This window comes from Nilaparvata lugens, chromosome 2, assembly GCF_014356525.2.
Source record: "Nilaparvata lugens isolate BPH chromosome 2, ASM1435652v1, whole genome shotgun sequence".
In the NCBI taxonomy this organism is placed as follows: domain Eukaryota; kingdom Metazoa; phylum Arthropoda; class Insecta; order Hemiptera; family Delphacidae; genus Nilaparvata; species Nilaparvata lugens.
Window position 1 is genome coordinate 57,247,926 of NC_052505.1, and position 19,474 is coordinate 57,267,399.

The 19,474-nt window shown below is 37.9% G+C and overlaps 1 protein-coding gene across 1 annotated transcript; it reads left to right on the plus strand.

Moving 5' to 3' along the window:
* Positions 1-315: 315 nt before the first annotated feature.
* Positions 316-2,924, plus strand: LOC120349650. Its single transcript, XM_039420130.1, has 2 exons — positions 316-588; positions 785-2,924. The coding sequence occupies exon 2, from the start codon at positions 1,605-1,607 to the stop codon at positions 2,922-2,924; it is 1,320 nt and encodes a 439-aa protein (XP_039276064.1). The 5' UTR covers positions 316-588; positions 785-1,604.
* Positions 2,925-19,474: the final 16,550 nt, after the last annotated feature.

Genomic DNA, 19,474 nt, shown 5'->3' on the forward strand with positions numbered 1-19,474 from the left:
CACCATCGGGGTCTAGCATGATTTCCAAACTTAATTATAGTTGTCTGAGAATTTAGGTTCTCAAAAGACACTATAAAATTGGTAGCAGAACGTACGGTTAATTAGTGAATTTTCTGGTCCTATTTTTGTGTTGGAATTGGAAATTTAAATTTGAAATGGGAAAATTGAATTCTGATGGAATATTATTAAATTAATGAAATTTTTAAGTGATTTAATGAGTAGCGGTTTCCAGACTATCAGGTTCCATTTATTTATCTAAAGTAGGAAAAATTTTAGTGATATTGAATTATCAAGCTTTTCAATTGTGTAGAAGCCTCTGAAAACTAGGAGAGCAATCATTCTAATCCCAGCTGTCAGAGTGTTAACTGTTTCTTGAGATTTCTTACAATTTACAGTAATATGTTTTCGTTTGGGGGTACATTCTCATTCTCTCCAGGAGAATTTAATAATTGATTGTCCAAGTAAATCGGACATTTAATGTAAGAATAATATTTAGAAGTAAAGTCCCCCTTATAGAATATAATAATGGGATGAATTAGGATGACGATTGATTCCCTCTATACTACGCATCTTCAATACCCATTTTGGGTGAGTATTTTCATTATTGTCATTGAATATGATTTATAAGTGTTCGATTTATGTATGTTAATAATATTATTTATTTCCTCATAGGAAGCGGTGAATTGTATTTATTTGATGATCTACCTAGATCATCAATTGAATACAATCCTATTAGATATTGGTAATTATTATGTTTCTAATTCTGTTGTAAATTTGTCATCAGGTTTCTGTATCGGGCTGAGAATTTCCATTGTAAAAGGGCCGGCGACTTCTTCCAACCATGGATGGAATCGTACGTCATTGAACGCTGATGAGGAGAGAACAAGACTAACTCCCTTTTGGATCTGTCGCCGCGACGCCTGAACATTCCTGGAGGACGACTGATCATCTTCACCCTTCATCCATCTCCGCCAGGGACTCCGGACATCGCGACGACAACTACAAGATGAGTACTTGATCTTTCCCCACCAGAATTCAATGTGTCCCTTAGATTTTGGTCTCTTAAAGACGTAAAAATAATTAAATTTGGTCTCTTAAAGACAAAGATAATCTTTAATTGAAGAAAGTATTTATTGTAAAGTGTTGTTTGAGTTTAAATATTTAATATAGAGGCAATCAATCGTCAAATGATTTTTATTTCGAATTCCTCACCACTAGAATAGTACTAGAAATTTCACTAACCCCTCCACCATCGGGGTCTAGCATGATTTCCAAACTTAATTATAGTTGTCTGAGAATTTAGGTTCTCAAAAGACACTATAAAATTGGTAGCAGAACGTACGGTTAATTAGTGAATTTTCTGGTCCTATTTTTGTGTTGGAATTGGAAATTTAAATTTGAAATGGGAAAATTGAATTCTGATGGAATATTATTAAATTAATGAAATTTTTAAGTGATTTAATGAGTAGCGGTTTCCAGACTATCAGGTTCCATTAATTTATCTAAAGTAGGAAAAATTTTAGTGATATTGAATTATCAAGCTTTTCAATTGTGTAGAAGTAATAAGTATTAATAATTAGTAGATTTGATTATAATAGGATAACATGGCGGTTACACTGGAGATAGTGAAAACGGCATTTACAAGTAACCGTGTAATTAATTCATTTTTGTCTCATAAAATTAACCCAGATGTATTAGTAAAAGATGAACTTCTGTTCGAATTGGAAATCCTAGGTTTAGATAGATCGGAAATGCAAAGTCAGACAGTTGATTGTCTGAGAACTTTGTTTAGACAAAAGATCGCTGACCTCACTGAACGTAGACAAGTGTCCTATGAAACGTTAAGATCTCATAGCACAATAAAAGAAATTAGCTCTCGAATTCTATATTTATTGGAAGAACTTGAATCAATGTCGGAACTGACTAGAAAAGAAATTGTGAAATTAGAATCGAAGACTCTTCATTTCATTTCAGTGATTGAACAATCTTTGAAAGCCTTTCCAACAATAACACCAGATAAACAAGGAAAATCATTGACCTTGTTGTATGAAATGATAAATATGTTGCCTTCTATCATTGCTCGTACTGTAGATTTGCAAAGTAAACAAGTTAAGAGTAGGCCTCCTTCTCCAGCTAATATGAAATCGCCTAGTGCATTCTCATTTCCCAGTACATCAAATGTTGTAGTTTCAAATCAACCAGGTACAAGTAAACTATTGAATATACCTTCTGTGAACATAATAAATTCGCCAACTGGAGAGGTGAATGCAGCTGCAGGCCCTGACAATAATATAATTTTGAGTCAAAATCAAAATCAGGTACAACATTCAATGTATTCAAAAATACATAACCCCATTGAATCTTTGACTAAAAATTTGAAACCTACTGATGGTCTGAACATTCATGATTTGTTATCGTTTCTAACTATTGCACTAAAAATTCAGTCATTTTCTCAAATAGATGACGGCCAGATGCTAAAACTATTAGTGCCATTCACAGTTGGGCCTCTATGCGATAAAATCACTATGGCGATCAATTCAAGTCACTCTTTTGATAAATTCCACCAGGAGGTTCTGAACTATTTTGTACCACAGAGACTTATGTCAACAATAGTCAAAGATCGATTTTATCGACTGCAAGCGCCGGTTGAGCCTATATCAGCTTACGTGGTGTCGATAAAAGAGAGTGCTTTGCTATTGAGATTGGAAAAATCAGAAGCTGAAGTCGTATCTACAATATTAAGTGGTCTGAGTCCTCACGAAAGGTCAAGGTTAATTTTCATGAACAAACCTACAACTCTAGCCCAATTAGATGAAATCTGTATCCAGGCACAAAATTTACATTTTGCAGACATCGAAAGAGATGCTTTCTATAGGACTAATAGGATAATAACAATACACCTCAATTTGAAAAGAGACCCATAAATAACTATCCCAACAGAGGACACAGGCAGGGATTTGTATGCTATAAATGCAATGGACCCAATCACATTGCAAGAAATTGCACTAAGAATTTAAACTTCAACCTAGCCTCATCAACAAAAAAAACTTAGTGTCAAAAGTAAATAAAGTAGAAAAACAATCAAAATTGAAATCATTGAAAAATAAAATTTCTAATTCTAAGAAACGTTTCATTCAAAATTTGCAAAGAAAATCTGAAAATAAAGTGTGTGGGATGATTTATTCTAACAAAGCTCTTCCCTTTGTACCAGCGAATTTCAATAATGGTGAAACTACATTCCAATGTCTAGTTGACTCTGGTTCAGCGTTTTCAATAATAAAAGCCTCCACACTTCAGGAAATAATTAGCAGTAATAAACTTAAAGAAATTGAGATCATTGAAGATCAAGTTATTTGTTCGACTGCAAATTCTTCTAAATTAGTTATGAATACGTCGTGCATTTTGAAAATTAAAATAGAAATATTCTCATGGAAATTCCGATTTTTAATTGCTGATAACTTGCCAGTTGAAATAATTTTGGGATGTGACTTCATAGAGCACTCTCAGATCCTTGTGAATTTAATAAGAAGAAACTTTTTCTTTGACTTCAGTCCTCACTTGAAATTTCCTTTAATTAATAAAGATTTTTCTAACAATTCCGAAATTCAAGTTCATAATATCATGGAGAGACTGGCCCCAATGGACTTATCGCATTTGAGTTATTTTGATAGGAGTAGTCTAGAGAAATTGATCAGTAAACACGCAGATGTTCTGACTGAGAAAATTGGATCAACCGATCTAATAAAATATGATATTAAATTAACATCCAACAAGGTTGTCAGATCTCAACCGTATTCTATGAATCCAATCAAGTTAGAATATCTAAGAAAAAAGATTCAACAGCTACTAGATGAAGATATAATTGAGCCCTCAACATCGCAGTACTCGTCACCTTGTTTATTGGTGCCCAAACCAACTCCAAATTCTTATCGATTGTGCATTGATTATCGTCGCCTCAATAAGGTAATAGAGTTACAGTCAGCTCCATTAGGAAATCTTCACGAATGTTTTCATTATTTTTCAAATGCTAAGTGGTTTTCGTGCATTGATTTGACTAGCGCTTATAACCAAATCCATTTGACTGAAAAATCGAAGCATCTAACAGCGTTCATAACACCATTTAACTTGTATCAATTCAAGCGTTTGCCATATGGAATCAGTTGTGGATCAGCTGTTTTGACCAACTTAATGCAGAAATTGTTTGGTGACTTGCGTTTCAAGGGACTATTTTTTTATTTGGATGATTTGATTATATATACTGACACTCTCGAAAATCATTGGAAATTATTAGATGAAGTTTTCTGTAGATTAAAACGATCAAACCTGACAGTGAACCCTCAGAAATGTAACTTTGCTGCTAACAAAATCAATTTCCTAGGTCATTTGGTTTCTCATAATAGTATTTCGATCGACCCAGAAAGAACAAAACCAATTGTTAATTTTCCTGTTCCAACTAAAGTAAAAGGAATTGAACGATTCTTGGGAATGGTGCAGTTTTTCTCCAAGTTTATCCCCAACTTAGCACAGATTTCAGCCCCATTGAATGCCTTGAGGAAGAAAAATGCGAAATTCATATGGAATGATGAATGTCAAAAATCGTTTGATAAACTAAAACAGATTCTGTCACAGCCTCCGCTTCTAAAAATGGCTGATTTCAATGAGAAGTTTATTTTGAGCACTGATGCTTCTTCAATTGCAATAGGATGTGTGTTGGGTCAGATGCAAGATGGAGCTTTTGCCCCAATCGCTTATGCATCACGCACCCTATCACCATTAGAACGAAAATATTCCACCTATGAAAAGGAAACTTTAGCTGCACTTTATGGAGTTGAGAAATTCAAATATTTCCTTGAACATACAAAATTCATTCTGAGAACTGATTGTAATGCACTGCAATTTGTCTTGAACCACCCAAAGCAACTTGGTAGGATAGGGAGATGGGTTCTAAGGTTATCTGCCTTTCAGTTTACTACAGAGCATGTGAAAGGCGTTGACAATAAGGTCGCCGATTGTTTAAGCCGTATGTTTGAAGACTCTCCTCCCGAAGTAATAGAACAGAATTTATGTAGTATAAATTTAGTAGATTTCCCACTCAGTTTCACTGATATTTCAACCTATCAGAAGCAGGACGAATTTGTGAAGGAGATAATGCAATCAGCGAGTGCTGGTAATGATATTTTTCCGTATCAAATAAAAAAGGGAATTCTAGTATGCAATGTTCGAAATTCAACTGAACCAAAAATAGTACTTCCCCAAGTTCTAAAACCTATGGTTTGCAAGTATTACCACGAATCTTTGTTTGGCGCTCATCTAGGATATACAAAAACTTTGAATAAAATTAAACAGGTTTTCACTTGGAAAGGAATATCTAAAGATGTAGGAGTATTTATTAAGAACTGTAAAATATGTGCATTATCTAAACCAGCACAGAAGGCTAATTATGGCTATATGGCTTCCAGTGTTGCTTCTTACCCCATGGAGAAATTATTTATAGATTTTGTAGGAAAACTCCCAAGATCTTCTAAAGGTAATTGCATGATTTTTAGCTGTCTCGACGCTTTTAGTAAGTATTGCTGGCTGATTGCAGTCAGAGAAGCCAATGCTAATACCGTTTGCAATGAACTACAAAGGATTTTCACTAATTTCGGTGTACCTAAAATAATAGTGTCAGACAATGGACCACAATTCAAATCTAATATATTCAATAAGTTCTGTTTTCAAAGAGGCATTTTACATGTCACGTGTACTCCATACCACCCTCAATCCAACGCTGTTGAAAGAGTACATAGGAATTTGAAATCTGCACTTATTGCATTCTCTTCTCATGACCACACAAAATGGGATGTACCACTCAGTTGGTTACCTCTAGCATTTAATTGTAGCTTCCATGAAAGTAGTAAGTATACTCCTTATGAGTTGATATTCAGGCATAAACCAACTCACCCACTCACGAATATATGGGTAATAGATGAAATACTGCCCCAGAAATTCAGTGAAAATACGAGAAAATTGTGGAAACAAGCTCATGAAAACCTCTTGAAATCGCAGAGTAAAGTGAAGGAAAGATTTGACTTACAAAGAAGTAGAATCCCTTTCAAAACTAATGATAGAGTTTTCCTAAAAGCTAATCCAATAAGTAGAGCTGCTGATAAAATTTCGGCAAAGTTAGCACAAAGATGGTCTGGCCCATTCATAATAAAAGAATGGATTTCACCTGTATCTGTAAAGTTATTTTCCATGGATGGAAATACATTCATACGACGTGCACATGTATCACAATTGAAATTAGATAAGAGCATTAATACAGGAGACACATAAGAAATCAGGTGGACGCATCTGAATTTCGTGACTGTTGTATCATGTCTTTGAAGTTGTAATAATTGAAAGTCGACTATAAACAAGAGAGAAATTTCCTAGGTAGTAATATAAGTTCATGGCCATGATTATAGTAATAAGAATATTAGGAAGATATGGGTAAAATAGGATAAATAAGTAGAATTATTATAATAATCGTAATTGGAGTATAATCTTATATAATATCAAATTTTTATATATAATCAATTAAACTATATCGTTGTGAATAAGGCATAATCAGTTTATTATTGTGTACTCAAGTAGGATTATTCAGTTAGGTTGTAGTATTTTATTCACGTACTATAGTATTCATTGGCAATATAGAAATAGGTTAGTAGTGTTAATGTGTAACTAGATTAAGTATTGAATGAAAAGCTTGATATATCGATAATTCTCAGAGTAGGCTAGTTCATTGTTCTAGTAAGGTTTCATGATAATTTTGTTGATATTATGATACCGTAATTTGTGTAATGTTGACATCGAGCGGCTAGCTCCGTTCAGAGAGAATAGGATCCAGACAGAGTCAATCCTATTTTCTCTGACTGCGTTCGACGTAAGTTACTCTCGCACACTCTCTCTCACAACCTTCATGACTTGTAGTACGGTAGTAGTAAGTGTTTGCTCGGAAAACCAGTCAACGACGCTAGATTGCGCTGGGCCCGCGCTTTTCTTCGTTTCGACTGACTCCGAATGCTGTGGATTCTCCCCACACCCTTTCAATTGGCGCGCTCACCTATTCAAAATTTTGGTAGTTTTTTTCATTGGCGTCCAACTTTCCTTTAACGGGGGGAGAATCTGTACCAAAATTTTGAGTTATTAAATGGAATTTATTCTATCTTAAGTTAGTAGTTTTCAGTTCCCATGAAGATAGTAAATTTATTCTTGTTCATTGGCAACTTAGCCAGCATTTCTAAAATCGTTATAATTATGACCAGAATCTTATTAAAGTCCTTGGTTCCCACGATCCCACTTGGAATTATCAATTCTCACGACAGCTCTAGACGCCAGAAGTATGCTGAATCAATCCCATAGTTCTAAACTTGCAAAAGGGAAATAACTTTTCTCTCCTAGTTTCCTTCTTGCTTGAACGTATCACCTTCCTTATTTACTGAGGAGAAAGAGAGTGGGCGAAGAGAAATTCACAGGCGATCGGGTAAATATTTCAAGGCAATTATGGGAAAACTGATCAGTCTGGAAGCCTCTGAAAACTAGGAGAGCAATCATTCTAATCCCAGCTGTCAGAGTGTTAACTGTTTCTTGAGATTTCTTACAATTTCCAGTAATATGTTTTCGTTTGGGGGTACATTCTCATTCTCTCCAGGAGAATTTAATAATTGATTGTCCAAGTAAATCGGACATTTAATGTAAGAATAATATTTAGAGGTAAAGTCCCCCTTATAGAATATACTAATGGGATGAATTAGGATGACGATTGATTCCCTCTATACTACGCATCTTCAATACCCATTTTGGGTGAGTATTTTCATTATTGTCATTGAATATGATTTATAAGTGTTCGATTTATGTATGTTAATAATATTATTTATTTCCTCATAGGAAGCGGTGAATTGTATTTATTTGATGATCTACCTAGATCATCAATTGAATACAATCCTATTAGATATTGGTAATTATTATGTTTCTAATTCTGTTGTAAATTTGTCATCAGGTTTCTGTATCGGGCTGAGAATTTCCATTGTAAAAGGGCCGGCGACTTCTTCCAACCATGGATGGAATCGTACGTCATTGAACGCTGATGAGGAGAGAACAAGACTAACTCCCTTTTGGATCTGTCGCCGCGACGCCTGAACATTCCTGGAGGACGACTAATCATCTTCACCCTTCATCCATCTCCGCCAGGGACTCCGGACATCGCGACGACAACTACAAGATGAGTACTTGATCTTTCCCCACCAGAATTCAATGTGTCCCTTAGATTTTGGTCTCTTAAAGACGTAAAAATAATTAAATTTGGTCTCTTAAAGACAAAGATAATCTTTAATTGAAGAAAGTATTTATTGTAAAGTGTTGTTTGAGTTTAAATTTTTAATTATCATTTACTTTCAAATTGTAATGTATATTATTATTTTTATTTTACTCATCATCGTGGGTTTAATGGAAGAGGGGGCTTCTATTGCCTCAATTTCGCCCACATCACTTTTATTGTAAAGTGTAAATAAAAGTAATTTATCTATCTATCTATAATCATAATAAACTTCTAAGAGTTGAACTAGCATATAAAATGTTTCAAGGTCCATAAATGTTTTTTAAATGCTATTTTCATCTTAAAGTTGTGAAGAATCGAAGTTTCAAGGACCCTAGCCTTTCTAAATATCATTTTGATGTCACATATTTTGGAATAGTTTTCCCAGGTAGAATTCCGTGATGTGATACTTAAGGAATATTTTTCCTTTGCAGCTTCCATAATAATTATAAAGATACAGAACAGATACAACTTAATTTTCGTTTAATTAACTGTTGAATTTAACAGTTGTAAGAGGCGACAATATATTTGATATCTTCTCTCTACTTCATTGTCTCTTTCGTCATTTCTGGATTCCTGTTCTCTAGCGCTAAGTATGTTTATCAAGCATCCCTTCTATAAGGTTTTTTTTGTGTGTGCTTCTAAATTCTAAATTCCAAATTAACTTTCCAAATTCATAGCACGGCACAATACCTATCTTCTATTTCGGTATATACCAATCATACCTATCTTCTAATTTCCCTTTCAAAAGTGTAAGAAGATATTATCTTTTGAATAGTTATCAAAATCATGGAATGGAAAGAATTTATAGGTCTCAAGCAAACAGCTGTATTGCTATCGCTAGATACGATGTCAACAAACTCAAGATTAGATAATATCGGTTATCCAGGCTACAGTTTTGAACAGCCAAGTGAACTGATGTTGAGAAATAATACTCGCTCTTTATGCTGTAACCTAGCAGATTTGCATGGACTATATTGAGAGGAAAAGGAAGCTTCGAATGGGAGCGGTCTATTCGTCCACAAACGGAACAAGTAGAGGAAAAGGAAGCCTCGAATGGGAGTGGTCTATTCGTCCACAACCGAAACGAGAGGGGAAGGAAGCCTCAAATGAGAGCGGTCTATTCGTCCACAACCGAAATGAGAGGAAAAGGAAGCCTCGAATGGGAGTGGTCTGTTCGTCCATAAACGAAACAAGAGGAAAAGGAAGCCTCGAATGGGAGTGGTCTATTCGTCCACAACCAAAACGAGAGGAAAAGGAAACCTCGAGTGGGAGCGGTCTATTCGTCCACAACCGAAACGAGAGGAAAAGGAAGCCTCAAATGGGAACGGTCTGTCTGTCCACAACCGAAACGAGAGGAAAAGGAGGCCTTAAATGGGAGTGGTCTATTCGTCCACAACCGAAACGAGAGGAAAGGAAATCTCGAGTGAGAGCAGTCTATCCGTCCACAACCGAAATGAGAGGAAAATGAGACCTCGAATGGGAGCGGTCTATTCGTCCACAACCGAAACGAGAGGAAAAAGAAGCCTCAAATGGGAGCGGTCTATTCGCCCACAACCAAAACGAGAGGGAAGTGGTGGTGCAAGGCGAGGATAAATTCGAATGGGAGGGGTCTATTAGACTACAATGAAACAAGAGAAGGAGAGGAGGTAAAAGAACAATTCAGTGTGCAAGTGTCTAAGTGCAAACAAACTGTTTCAAAAATGGGTTTAAAGCCCAATAATAACAATCAAAGCAAGGTATAAAATAATACGTTTGCAAACTGTAACTAAAAGTACAAGAAAGCTTCAATTCAATATCAATGAATCCAAACAAAACTCAGATCAAGTCAGTTGATCACAAAACTACTTAAGATCTCATATAAATAAATCTTACAAACCCTGTGTAGAAACGAAAATGTAGTTAAGCTACACATAACAAGATACAATTAATACTCAGATGTTGGCAATTAATCAAACTGCAAACACAGTTAGAACCAAATGGGTATGCCAAACTATAAATGGGGACCCATTCTATAACTCAAAATGAAACCCACTTAAACGATGTTCCACTAATACCGTCAATTTATCAAATCGAAAAGAATGAAACACCCAATTGAATATTCACTTTACAAATGGTGTTTCACTTTATAAACAAAACATAAAACTGGAATAAAGTTGACTATTCCTCTGATAAATAAAACAACGAACTGAATCACCATTCAATATTCACTTAATAAATGAAACGTTGAAATAAATCACAATTCAGTAATCACGTAGTAAATGAAACGTTGAAATAAATCAGGGATCAATATTCACCCAATAAGTGAAACTTAAAATAAGTCAGGAATCAATATTCACCCAATAAGTGAAACTTGAAATAAACCACAATTCAGTAATCACGTAGTAAATGAAACGTTGAAATAAATCAGAAATCAATATTCACCCAATAAGTGAAACTTAAAATAAATCAAAACTCCTAGCAGAGCCAGGGAACTGGAGTGATTATTTGAATCAAACAATGTGCCTCTTTAAACTTGAAATGCTAATATGGAATAGTTCGAAATAATTGAATGTATAAATTCAATTATAAGCTGAACAAAAAAGAATATGTTGTGATTCAACCACCCTCTACTTATGGGCTTCAATAACTAGTAACCTTCAAATGAATAAACAGACGTTATAACCTATAAATACAAGATTATAACAAATGAATAAAACAAGGGTTCCAATAGAATCGAGAATCCTAAAACAGCACTCTTATACTAGCCACTTACCTGGTTTCCAGAGTCTCGTTGTACTGGTCACACAGTTCGAAGCAGAAAGAGAAAGAGCTGTCCGGGTCGAGCTCTTTTATAGTAAACCAAATTGATGTCTTTGAACCCTTCCACGTGGTCGACAAAATGAAGTCATTTCCCAAAATAGAAAAGTACATGATCCTTCATGACAAACCGAAAAACCAACTGGCAACAATCACTCCTTATCGCTCTTGACTCCCGTCTTATCTTGAACCATCTACTTGGAACACTTGTCAGGCAGGTAATGAATAAGCCCCTTTTCAATAAATAAACCTTTATTCAACTCGTCGAAAAACTATGTACAAAAAGGAGAAGAGAGAGAAAAAAAAATATCCATCCTATATTGTATATATCCATATAAATATCCATAATCCTTGTAAGGGACAAAATCTGACCCTTACACTCTACCCTCACTTGGGCAAAAAAAACTTCACTCTTAAGGCTTATATTTTACCCTTTCGAGGCTCCCATCTTCTTGTAAGACATGCATGGACCACCTTTCACCTCCTCTTCGCTTGCGTTGAGGTCGTGCCCAAACAACCACATCCAAACACCTGGTGTCATCATCGTCTTCTGCCAGAATTATCTCAAACTCGTCACTCAGGTCATGTTCCTCTCCTACCTCATTTATTAGGACCTCGAAGTCTTCCCCCTGGGTCACAGGTGAGGACAGTGGTAAGAGGTTGTTTATCCCACTTATGAGGTCCTCAAGGTCGAGTGCCTCCAATCTCCCTTGTTGTAATTCTAGGCTTATCCTCTGGTGAGAGGCAGAGGGGATAATTTCTAAGCCTTGAAGGGGTATCCCGTGGCAAGAGCAAGTGCAAATTCACAAAGGTAGACCCCACAGTCGGTCAACCCACTCTGATTAGGGACCCTGGTTTTTTCCAGCAGCTTCCAAAACGTCTCCCTTAGGCCTGCTGCTTCAAACATCTCATGGAGGTAGAGAGTTAATGTTTTCAGGGTGTCTGTATGGGTCCGGCCCTGCATAGAGTCATATGCCACCACAGTACCCTCCTTGAGGTTAGTGACCAAGAGATACCAGTGGCCATTTAGGAAGAGCACCTCGTGGACCGGTATCATAAAGAGGGTGACATCCTCCAGGTTGAAGGATTCTGAAAGTCTCCGAACTCCCTTATACCCCCGGCAAGAGATACTAGGAAAAAAATAAGTGTCCAAAGCAAGGACCTTGACGTTCCCCATGCTATGACTTTCCCTCTCTATGAGGCATGAATAGGCCCCAACCTCCCCATTCATAAGCCTATTTGGTGATAAGGTGGCTAAGTCCTCCTCACTCAGTGTTAGGGGCGATCTTGCGGCATACATTCTAAAAAAAGGGCAGGGACAAACTATATTACAAAGAGTTACACTACATACTTTTTCAAATCCTTAACATGGGCCTTGCTGGTTGTGGTCCTACCATCCCTGGAAAGTGAATATAAATTTGGGCCAATCCTAGCAGTGACAAGGTAGGGTCCATCATATTTTGCCGCAAACTTGGCTGCAAAGGATTCAACAGCCTTATAGAGATATGACAAGGGATGTTGACGGTACCACACCTTGTCACCGACTCTAAAGTTCACCTCCCTTCTCCTGAGATTGAAATACCTCGCCTGACTCTCAGATGCTCATTGAAGATTCTTATTGCATTGTTCAATCAGGGCTTTAAATTTCTTCATCCGTTCAAGTACACTCACATCCAGGCCTTGGGGCTCTTCCCTACTCAACTCCAAAGAAGTGGATTCCATAGTACTTGGAGTTCAGAGGAAACGTCCAAGATTCAACATAGCTGGCATGTATCCTGTGGAATCATGGGTGGCCGTGTTATAAGCATAGTACAACTCCATCAGGTATTGGTCCCACATCCGATGATCATCCTTTATGTACATAGAAATCATCATTTTGAGAGTCCAATTGGTATGTTCCACCGGATTACCCTGGGGGCTATAGAGTGCAGTGAGTCGATGTTCCACATCCCAGCCTCTTAACAGATCTTGCCAGAGCTTTGCGGTGAATTGTGAGCCATTATCGGTGATAACTTCCTCTGGTGCTCCATATTGAAGAAGAATTCGTTCTCACATGGCATTTGAAACGTTTAGGGCAGTTGCTGACCTGAGAGGAATCAATTCAACCCACTTGGTGTAGACATCTTGCAACACTAGCAAGAGAATATTTCCTCTTTTGGAATGTGAAAAAGGTCCCATTAGATCTGCGGTGACTGTATACCAGGGCCCAGTTGGTTTACAGACAAACATTCTACCAGCAGGCCTGGTTGATTCCCTTTTGTGAGCTTGACACACAAGACATCTCTGTACATATGCCTTGGCATCTTTTAACATCTTGGGCCAATAGTATTTCTGTTTAAGCCTATGTATTGTCTTACGTATACCTAGATGTCCAGCAGATGAGCATCATGACACTTCTCCAGCACACGGGTTTGGTCACTCACACATATACAGAGAGCCAATGGGATTGGGTCATTGGGTATAGGTCCCTTTGAAACATTCGTTTTTCGATATAGTTTCTCGTCTTGAATTACAAAGGAATCATATTTTCCAGGGCAAGTTTTCACCTTCCTCATCATCAGCTCATACCACTCTGATGTATGACATTGCTCAGGAACAGGATCTATTGCTGTCACTGCTGAGTACTCATTAAAGTCAGGCTCTACTGGATTTCGCGAGAGGGCATCAGCCACTTTGTTCAGAGCCCCTTTCCTATACTTGATTTCAAAATCAAACTGTTGACTGTCCAATGCTCATCGAGCTAAACGTCCTGATGGCTGTTTAAGGCTAACCAGCCACTTGAGAGCTGCATGATCTGTCACTGCCACAAAATGATATCCCTCTGAATAGGGTCGAAACTTCTTTACCGCCCATACCAAAGCTAGACATTCTAGTTCGGTGGCACTGAACTTTTTCTCTCCTTCAGTTAGCAATCGGCTGGCGTAGGCTATCACGTGTTGTTTACCCTCAACCTTTTGTGTTAGAGCTGCCCCAAGTCCATCCTAGGAGGCATTCACTTTCAACTCAAAAGTTTTGTCAAAGTTTGGGCAGGACTGGGCAGAAGCTGAGGCTAATTCTGCCTTCAACTTCTCAAAAGCCACCTCTTGTTCCTCAGTCAACTCATATCGCACATTCTTCCTTAATAGTTTGGTGAGTGGGGCAGTTATCTTGGCAAAACCACTACAAAACCTTCTATACCATGAAGCAAGACCTAAGAAGCTACATAGTTTCCTCAATGTTGTTGGTCGAGGATAGTCACGGATTGCCCTGACTTTTTCCTCATCAGTTCTCATCCCATCCTCATCAACCACATGGCCCCGGTACTTCAATTCCCGCTTACCAAACTTGCATGTTTCGGGGTTGAGTTGTAGTCCTGCTACATGCAATCGCTCAAAAACATCCTTTAGTAAGACTGGATGTTCCTCAAAGGTCTTACTAAACACAATCAGGTTGTCAAGATAAGCAAATACTTTGGGCTCAAGTTTTGGGCCAATGATATTATCCAACAATCTTTGGAACGTTGCAGGTGCACTGTGTAGTGCAAAAGGGAGTACTGTAAACTCATAGAGTCCTTTACCCGGCACTGTGAATGCTGTCAAGGGTTGACTGTCGGGGTGAAGAGGAACTTGCCAATATCCTTGCTTCAGAACCATGGAGGATATATACTTTGCTTCTTGCAGCTTCTCCAGGATGGCATTCATTCGTGGCAGAGGATAAGCATCCTTTTCACTGGCATCATTTAGTTGCCTCATATCTATACAGAATCGGTACTTCCCAGAAGGCTTCCTGGCAAGTACTACAGGAGAACTCCAGGGGCTGCTTGATGGTTGAATCACTTCTTCTTCCAACATCCGATCCACTTCTTCATCAATGATGCTTTGCATTGCAGAATTCCTAGGGTAGTACCTCTGTTCTATCGGTTCCTTTTTCTTCAATTTTATGCAATGTTCTGCTAAGTGGGTTCTACCTGAACATGCCTGAAACTTGGGTAGCTCCTTTCTGAGAAAGTCTTTCAGCTGCTTTTGTTGTTCCCTGGTAAGCTCTTTACCTTCTTCCACTGTGCTAACATTTTGATAAACCCCTATACCCATATTTATGAGTTGGAGACGGGGTATAATATCCATTCCAAGGATAATAGGTGCTGATAACTTGGAGAGGAGGGCCAGAGTAATTCCATGACAATCTTCCTTGAATTCACAATTAAAAGTATATTGATTCCTTATTTCAGTGCGGCCCTTATCTGCCATCGATATCCTGATTCTTGTTTCCTGAGGACAAACTCCATGTTTCTCTAAATAAGTAGCAGTATCAGCATCCATTAGAGAAATCACTGCTCCGGTGTCCACTAGAGCACTTAACTCCTTTCCATATATTTTAAGCCAATCTCCTGGTGACAAATGATTTTGTTGGAGAAGGCTTAGTTGTTGAAATAGTGCTAGATCCTGAGATCTGCGGATTTTTATCTGATCAATAATGTAATCCTAATTCTAGTGGTTTGAGGGTCTTGGAATTAAAAACATAGATATGCGGTTGACTGACTGCTCTTATAATAATGAGAATAAAATAGAGAATATTACAAAATACATCTTTACATGGATAATCGAATAATCAATCTGTCTTCAAGAGACCGAATACACATGTCTTTAAGAGACCAAGTATAATACGTCTTTAAGAGACCAAATATAATATGTCTTTAAGAGACCAAATATAATACGTCTTTATGAAACCAAATACTCATGTCTTTAAGAGACCAAATTTACGGGGGCACATCTGATATTGTAGTGGGGGGTATCAAGTACTTATCTAAGATCTGTCGTCCTCGAGTCCGGTGTCCAAAGGGTGATGGGTGAGGATGAAGGGTGATGGCTTCCAGGCATTGGGCTAGTGGCGTCAGATCGAAGATCATCTTTCAGCACCACACGGCAAGGTCAGATGTCCGATATCACCGGCCATCTCAGTCGGCGAATTCGTAAGCCCTCATTTGACAGCAAGGCATATTTACAGCATGATCCTTGAATGAGTATTAAAGAATACACACACACACACAAAAAAAAAAACCTGCAACACAAGTCACAACTACTTAGTAATGCTAGAATAAATAACATATAAAATTTTGTATTCAATGAATGATTTCTCAAGAAATCATCTAATGAATACAATACATACAATTTACATAAATATAAAAATTAGAGGAATGTTATAGGTTTTAATTGTAGAATTTGAAATCTATAATGAATGGGATTATGAAAAGAAATTACTAGTTAAAAGAATGATGAACAAACAATTACAGAGTTATAGTTGATGTACAACCAGTGAGTATTTCAAACTTTACTCACGACTACAAAATTCCAGAGATATAAATGACTGTATCAATAAAAAATAGGAATATACTCAATTTAGTATAGCTTTCTTGTACATTAGGATATCACCATACATCTCAGATGTAAGACGGCAAAATTGAGTAAAATCTCGATCATACAATAATTGATAATGAAGAATTGTTAAATCAGGGGTTGTTACCTGTAATATCAAAATTATTAACATAAAGACAATACAACAATACTATAAAATATTCATTACTCACCCTTAAATGGGTTTTCGACTGTCACTAATCCATAGCCTACAATAATAATAAAGTGCAGCACTCAACCGCTCTGAATGGAAATCAATCATTATAATTTATGGAAATTATAATGGAATTATAATGGAAATTATGCCAATAATAATTCAATAAAAGGATTAGTGATTTCAAAACTGATGGGATGAATGATTCCCAATATAATAATTTTAGTCTCCGAGAGAGAATAAAAAACTTTCTGGAAAAGACATTATTGAATCAGGTCAATCAATAATTAAGCTCAGAAAACATGTCTGTACTCTACAGAAGATTAAAGCGGTCTCCAGTTCAGGTCTCCAAGTTGACCGAATCAGGATCAAAAATAGGTATCAGGGCTGGCAATGTAGCCAAAAGAAAATTACAAAGGACGTGGTGGGGACAACAATAATTTCCCTCAATAGAACGAGAAAGGAATACAACTAACAAAGACAGAATACAGGAAAATTCCCTCGATCAAAGTAGAAGACTCAGCAACAGAATGGACGTTCAACTGATTTTTCATAATGATTTTGAGTTTACAACAATTCTAAGTACTCTAGGAAAACGTTTGAAAACAATAGAGGAAATATCAGAATTTAATTACATAATGTGCGGAATGACATCATGAAATTACTCCAATAATGTGAGAAAATCACAACGTTAATCCAGCACTCTAATAAAATTTTATCTTGGAAAAGTTATAGTTTCGAAAAAATAAATAAATTTTGGCACAATTTGCAGGTTCACATACGGCCGGGGGTCAGTATTTGTTTTTGTGTAGTCTACTTTGCAGAAGTTCTTCACTTTCTCCAGCCATGTCTGCCATTTCTCAGAGGTTCTCAGTGTGTATCATCCCCAGGACGCAGTTGACCTCTGTTTTCCGGAGTCCCCTGCACGTTTCCTGAATCCTTACAGGAGCAGGCATTCGTTTTTACCCCTGGCTTCTTGCAGTGGTAGCAACGTATTCCCTTGGGTGTCCAGCAGTTTCGATACAGATGTCCTTTCTTGTTGCAGTTCCAACACACGTACTCTTTAGTTGGTTGCTTTTCCGAGTTTGGTTTGGTACTCACTGTCTCCTTTGAAGTTGCTGCTTGGCTATTTCTTGTTATTGGTATGTCGTTCCTAAGACTACTCTCAGAGTCCTTGGTCTCCTCAGTTGACTTGGTGCTTGTGATCCCTTCAACACTTGAAACAAACGTGTGCATTACTGGTCGGGATTTCCTACTATGATAGGCTGTCTCGGCAATCAATGCCTGACTTGGACTGGGTGGAGGTTGATAATTCCGTTTCTCATGTAAATATATCTCATATTCAGTGGCCAATCTTGACAATTCGGCAAGGCTGCTGAAGTCCTTCCTCCTCACAAACAGCTTATAGCTTGGGTGCATATTGGGGTAGATTCTTTCTATCTTCTTGATTTGGCTAAGTCACCCTCGTCTTCACATCAACTTGTTAAGAGCAACTCTATAGCCCCTGAAGGTTTCATCTTCTCCTTGAGTTTGTCTCCTGACCTCATCATCCAACTGTCGGTGGTATCCCTGAGGGAAATACTGCTGCCAAAAATCGTTTAGGAACTCCTCAAACGTGAACCACATATCCTTGGTGTTTTGATACCACAGTAATGCATTTCCTCGGAGAATCTCGGGTAAGGCTCGCAGAATGTGTCCTGGTTGCATGTTGTAGGTTTCTACCAGCTCATCCAGTCTCTTCAAGAACGAGATGGCCTCACTGCTTGGCTTCCAATCAAACAAGAGGTTCCATTTTCGAACTGTTGAGCACACTTAAGCCTTGTCCTCATCTTTCCCGATAACAAAAGTTGGTTCTGCCCTGTATATGCCACGAGGATATTCCCTGTGGGCCTGTTTCACTTCTACAGGACTAAAAATGTGTTGTTGTCCAACTTGCATGGAGGGCATGAACTGTTCGTGAGGACTTGAGTAATCACACTGTACTGTCTCACAATCACCATCTGCATCCTGGAAGGAGACTGGCTTGATCTGTTGTAAAGTCGGGATTTGTTGTTCCTGAGTATCCAATGAAGGTTCTGGATCCTTGGCAAAATACCTCAAGGCACTGAGAGCTCGTGTGACTTCTTGAAAGTCCACATATGAGGGTAAACCCAGAATTTCCTTAATGACATTCGCCTCCTGGTTGGTGAATCTGCCCACATTCTGAACAGCTACAGCTCCTTCTGCTGGTGATAAACCATGCAATGGACTCCTTGCAATGCCTTCCTTGGCCAACTGAAGTAGGTCGTTTTTGAGTTGTTGATAGTTCCCTGTTGTTGGACATACATACTTCCCCAGTTCCACCATAATCTGTTCCTTGCTCAGTCCATCAACCCATGTTTTCCAGACCTCCAGCATCCTCGATGTTGACTCTGGAGCAGTGTCTGATGCAGTCCTCTTGATAGCACCAGTTACACTACTATGAGTTGTTGTTGTTCCTGTTTGCATTACCGGAGTTGTGGTAACACATGTGGGGATGGTACTGGTAGTAGTGACTGTTAAGGCTGTCGTAACTGGGGTTTGTACTGCTGGCTTGGGTTGTACACTTGATACCTGGTGTCCATCACCTGATTTTTCTTGTTTATCCTTTTTGGGGTTGCCACCACCTTGCTTGTCATGTACACCTTGCCACAGGAACCATAAACCCAACAGAAGTAAGAGCACCCACCAGATCCCAACCAAACCGAAATCCATCTTGCCACAACTCGAATGGAAGTCAGAAAGGACCACAAAAAAAATACTCTACTATTTGTT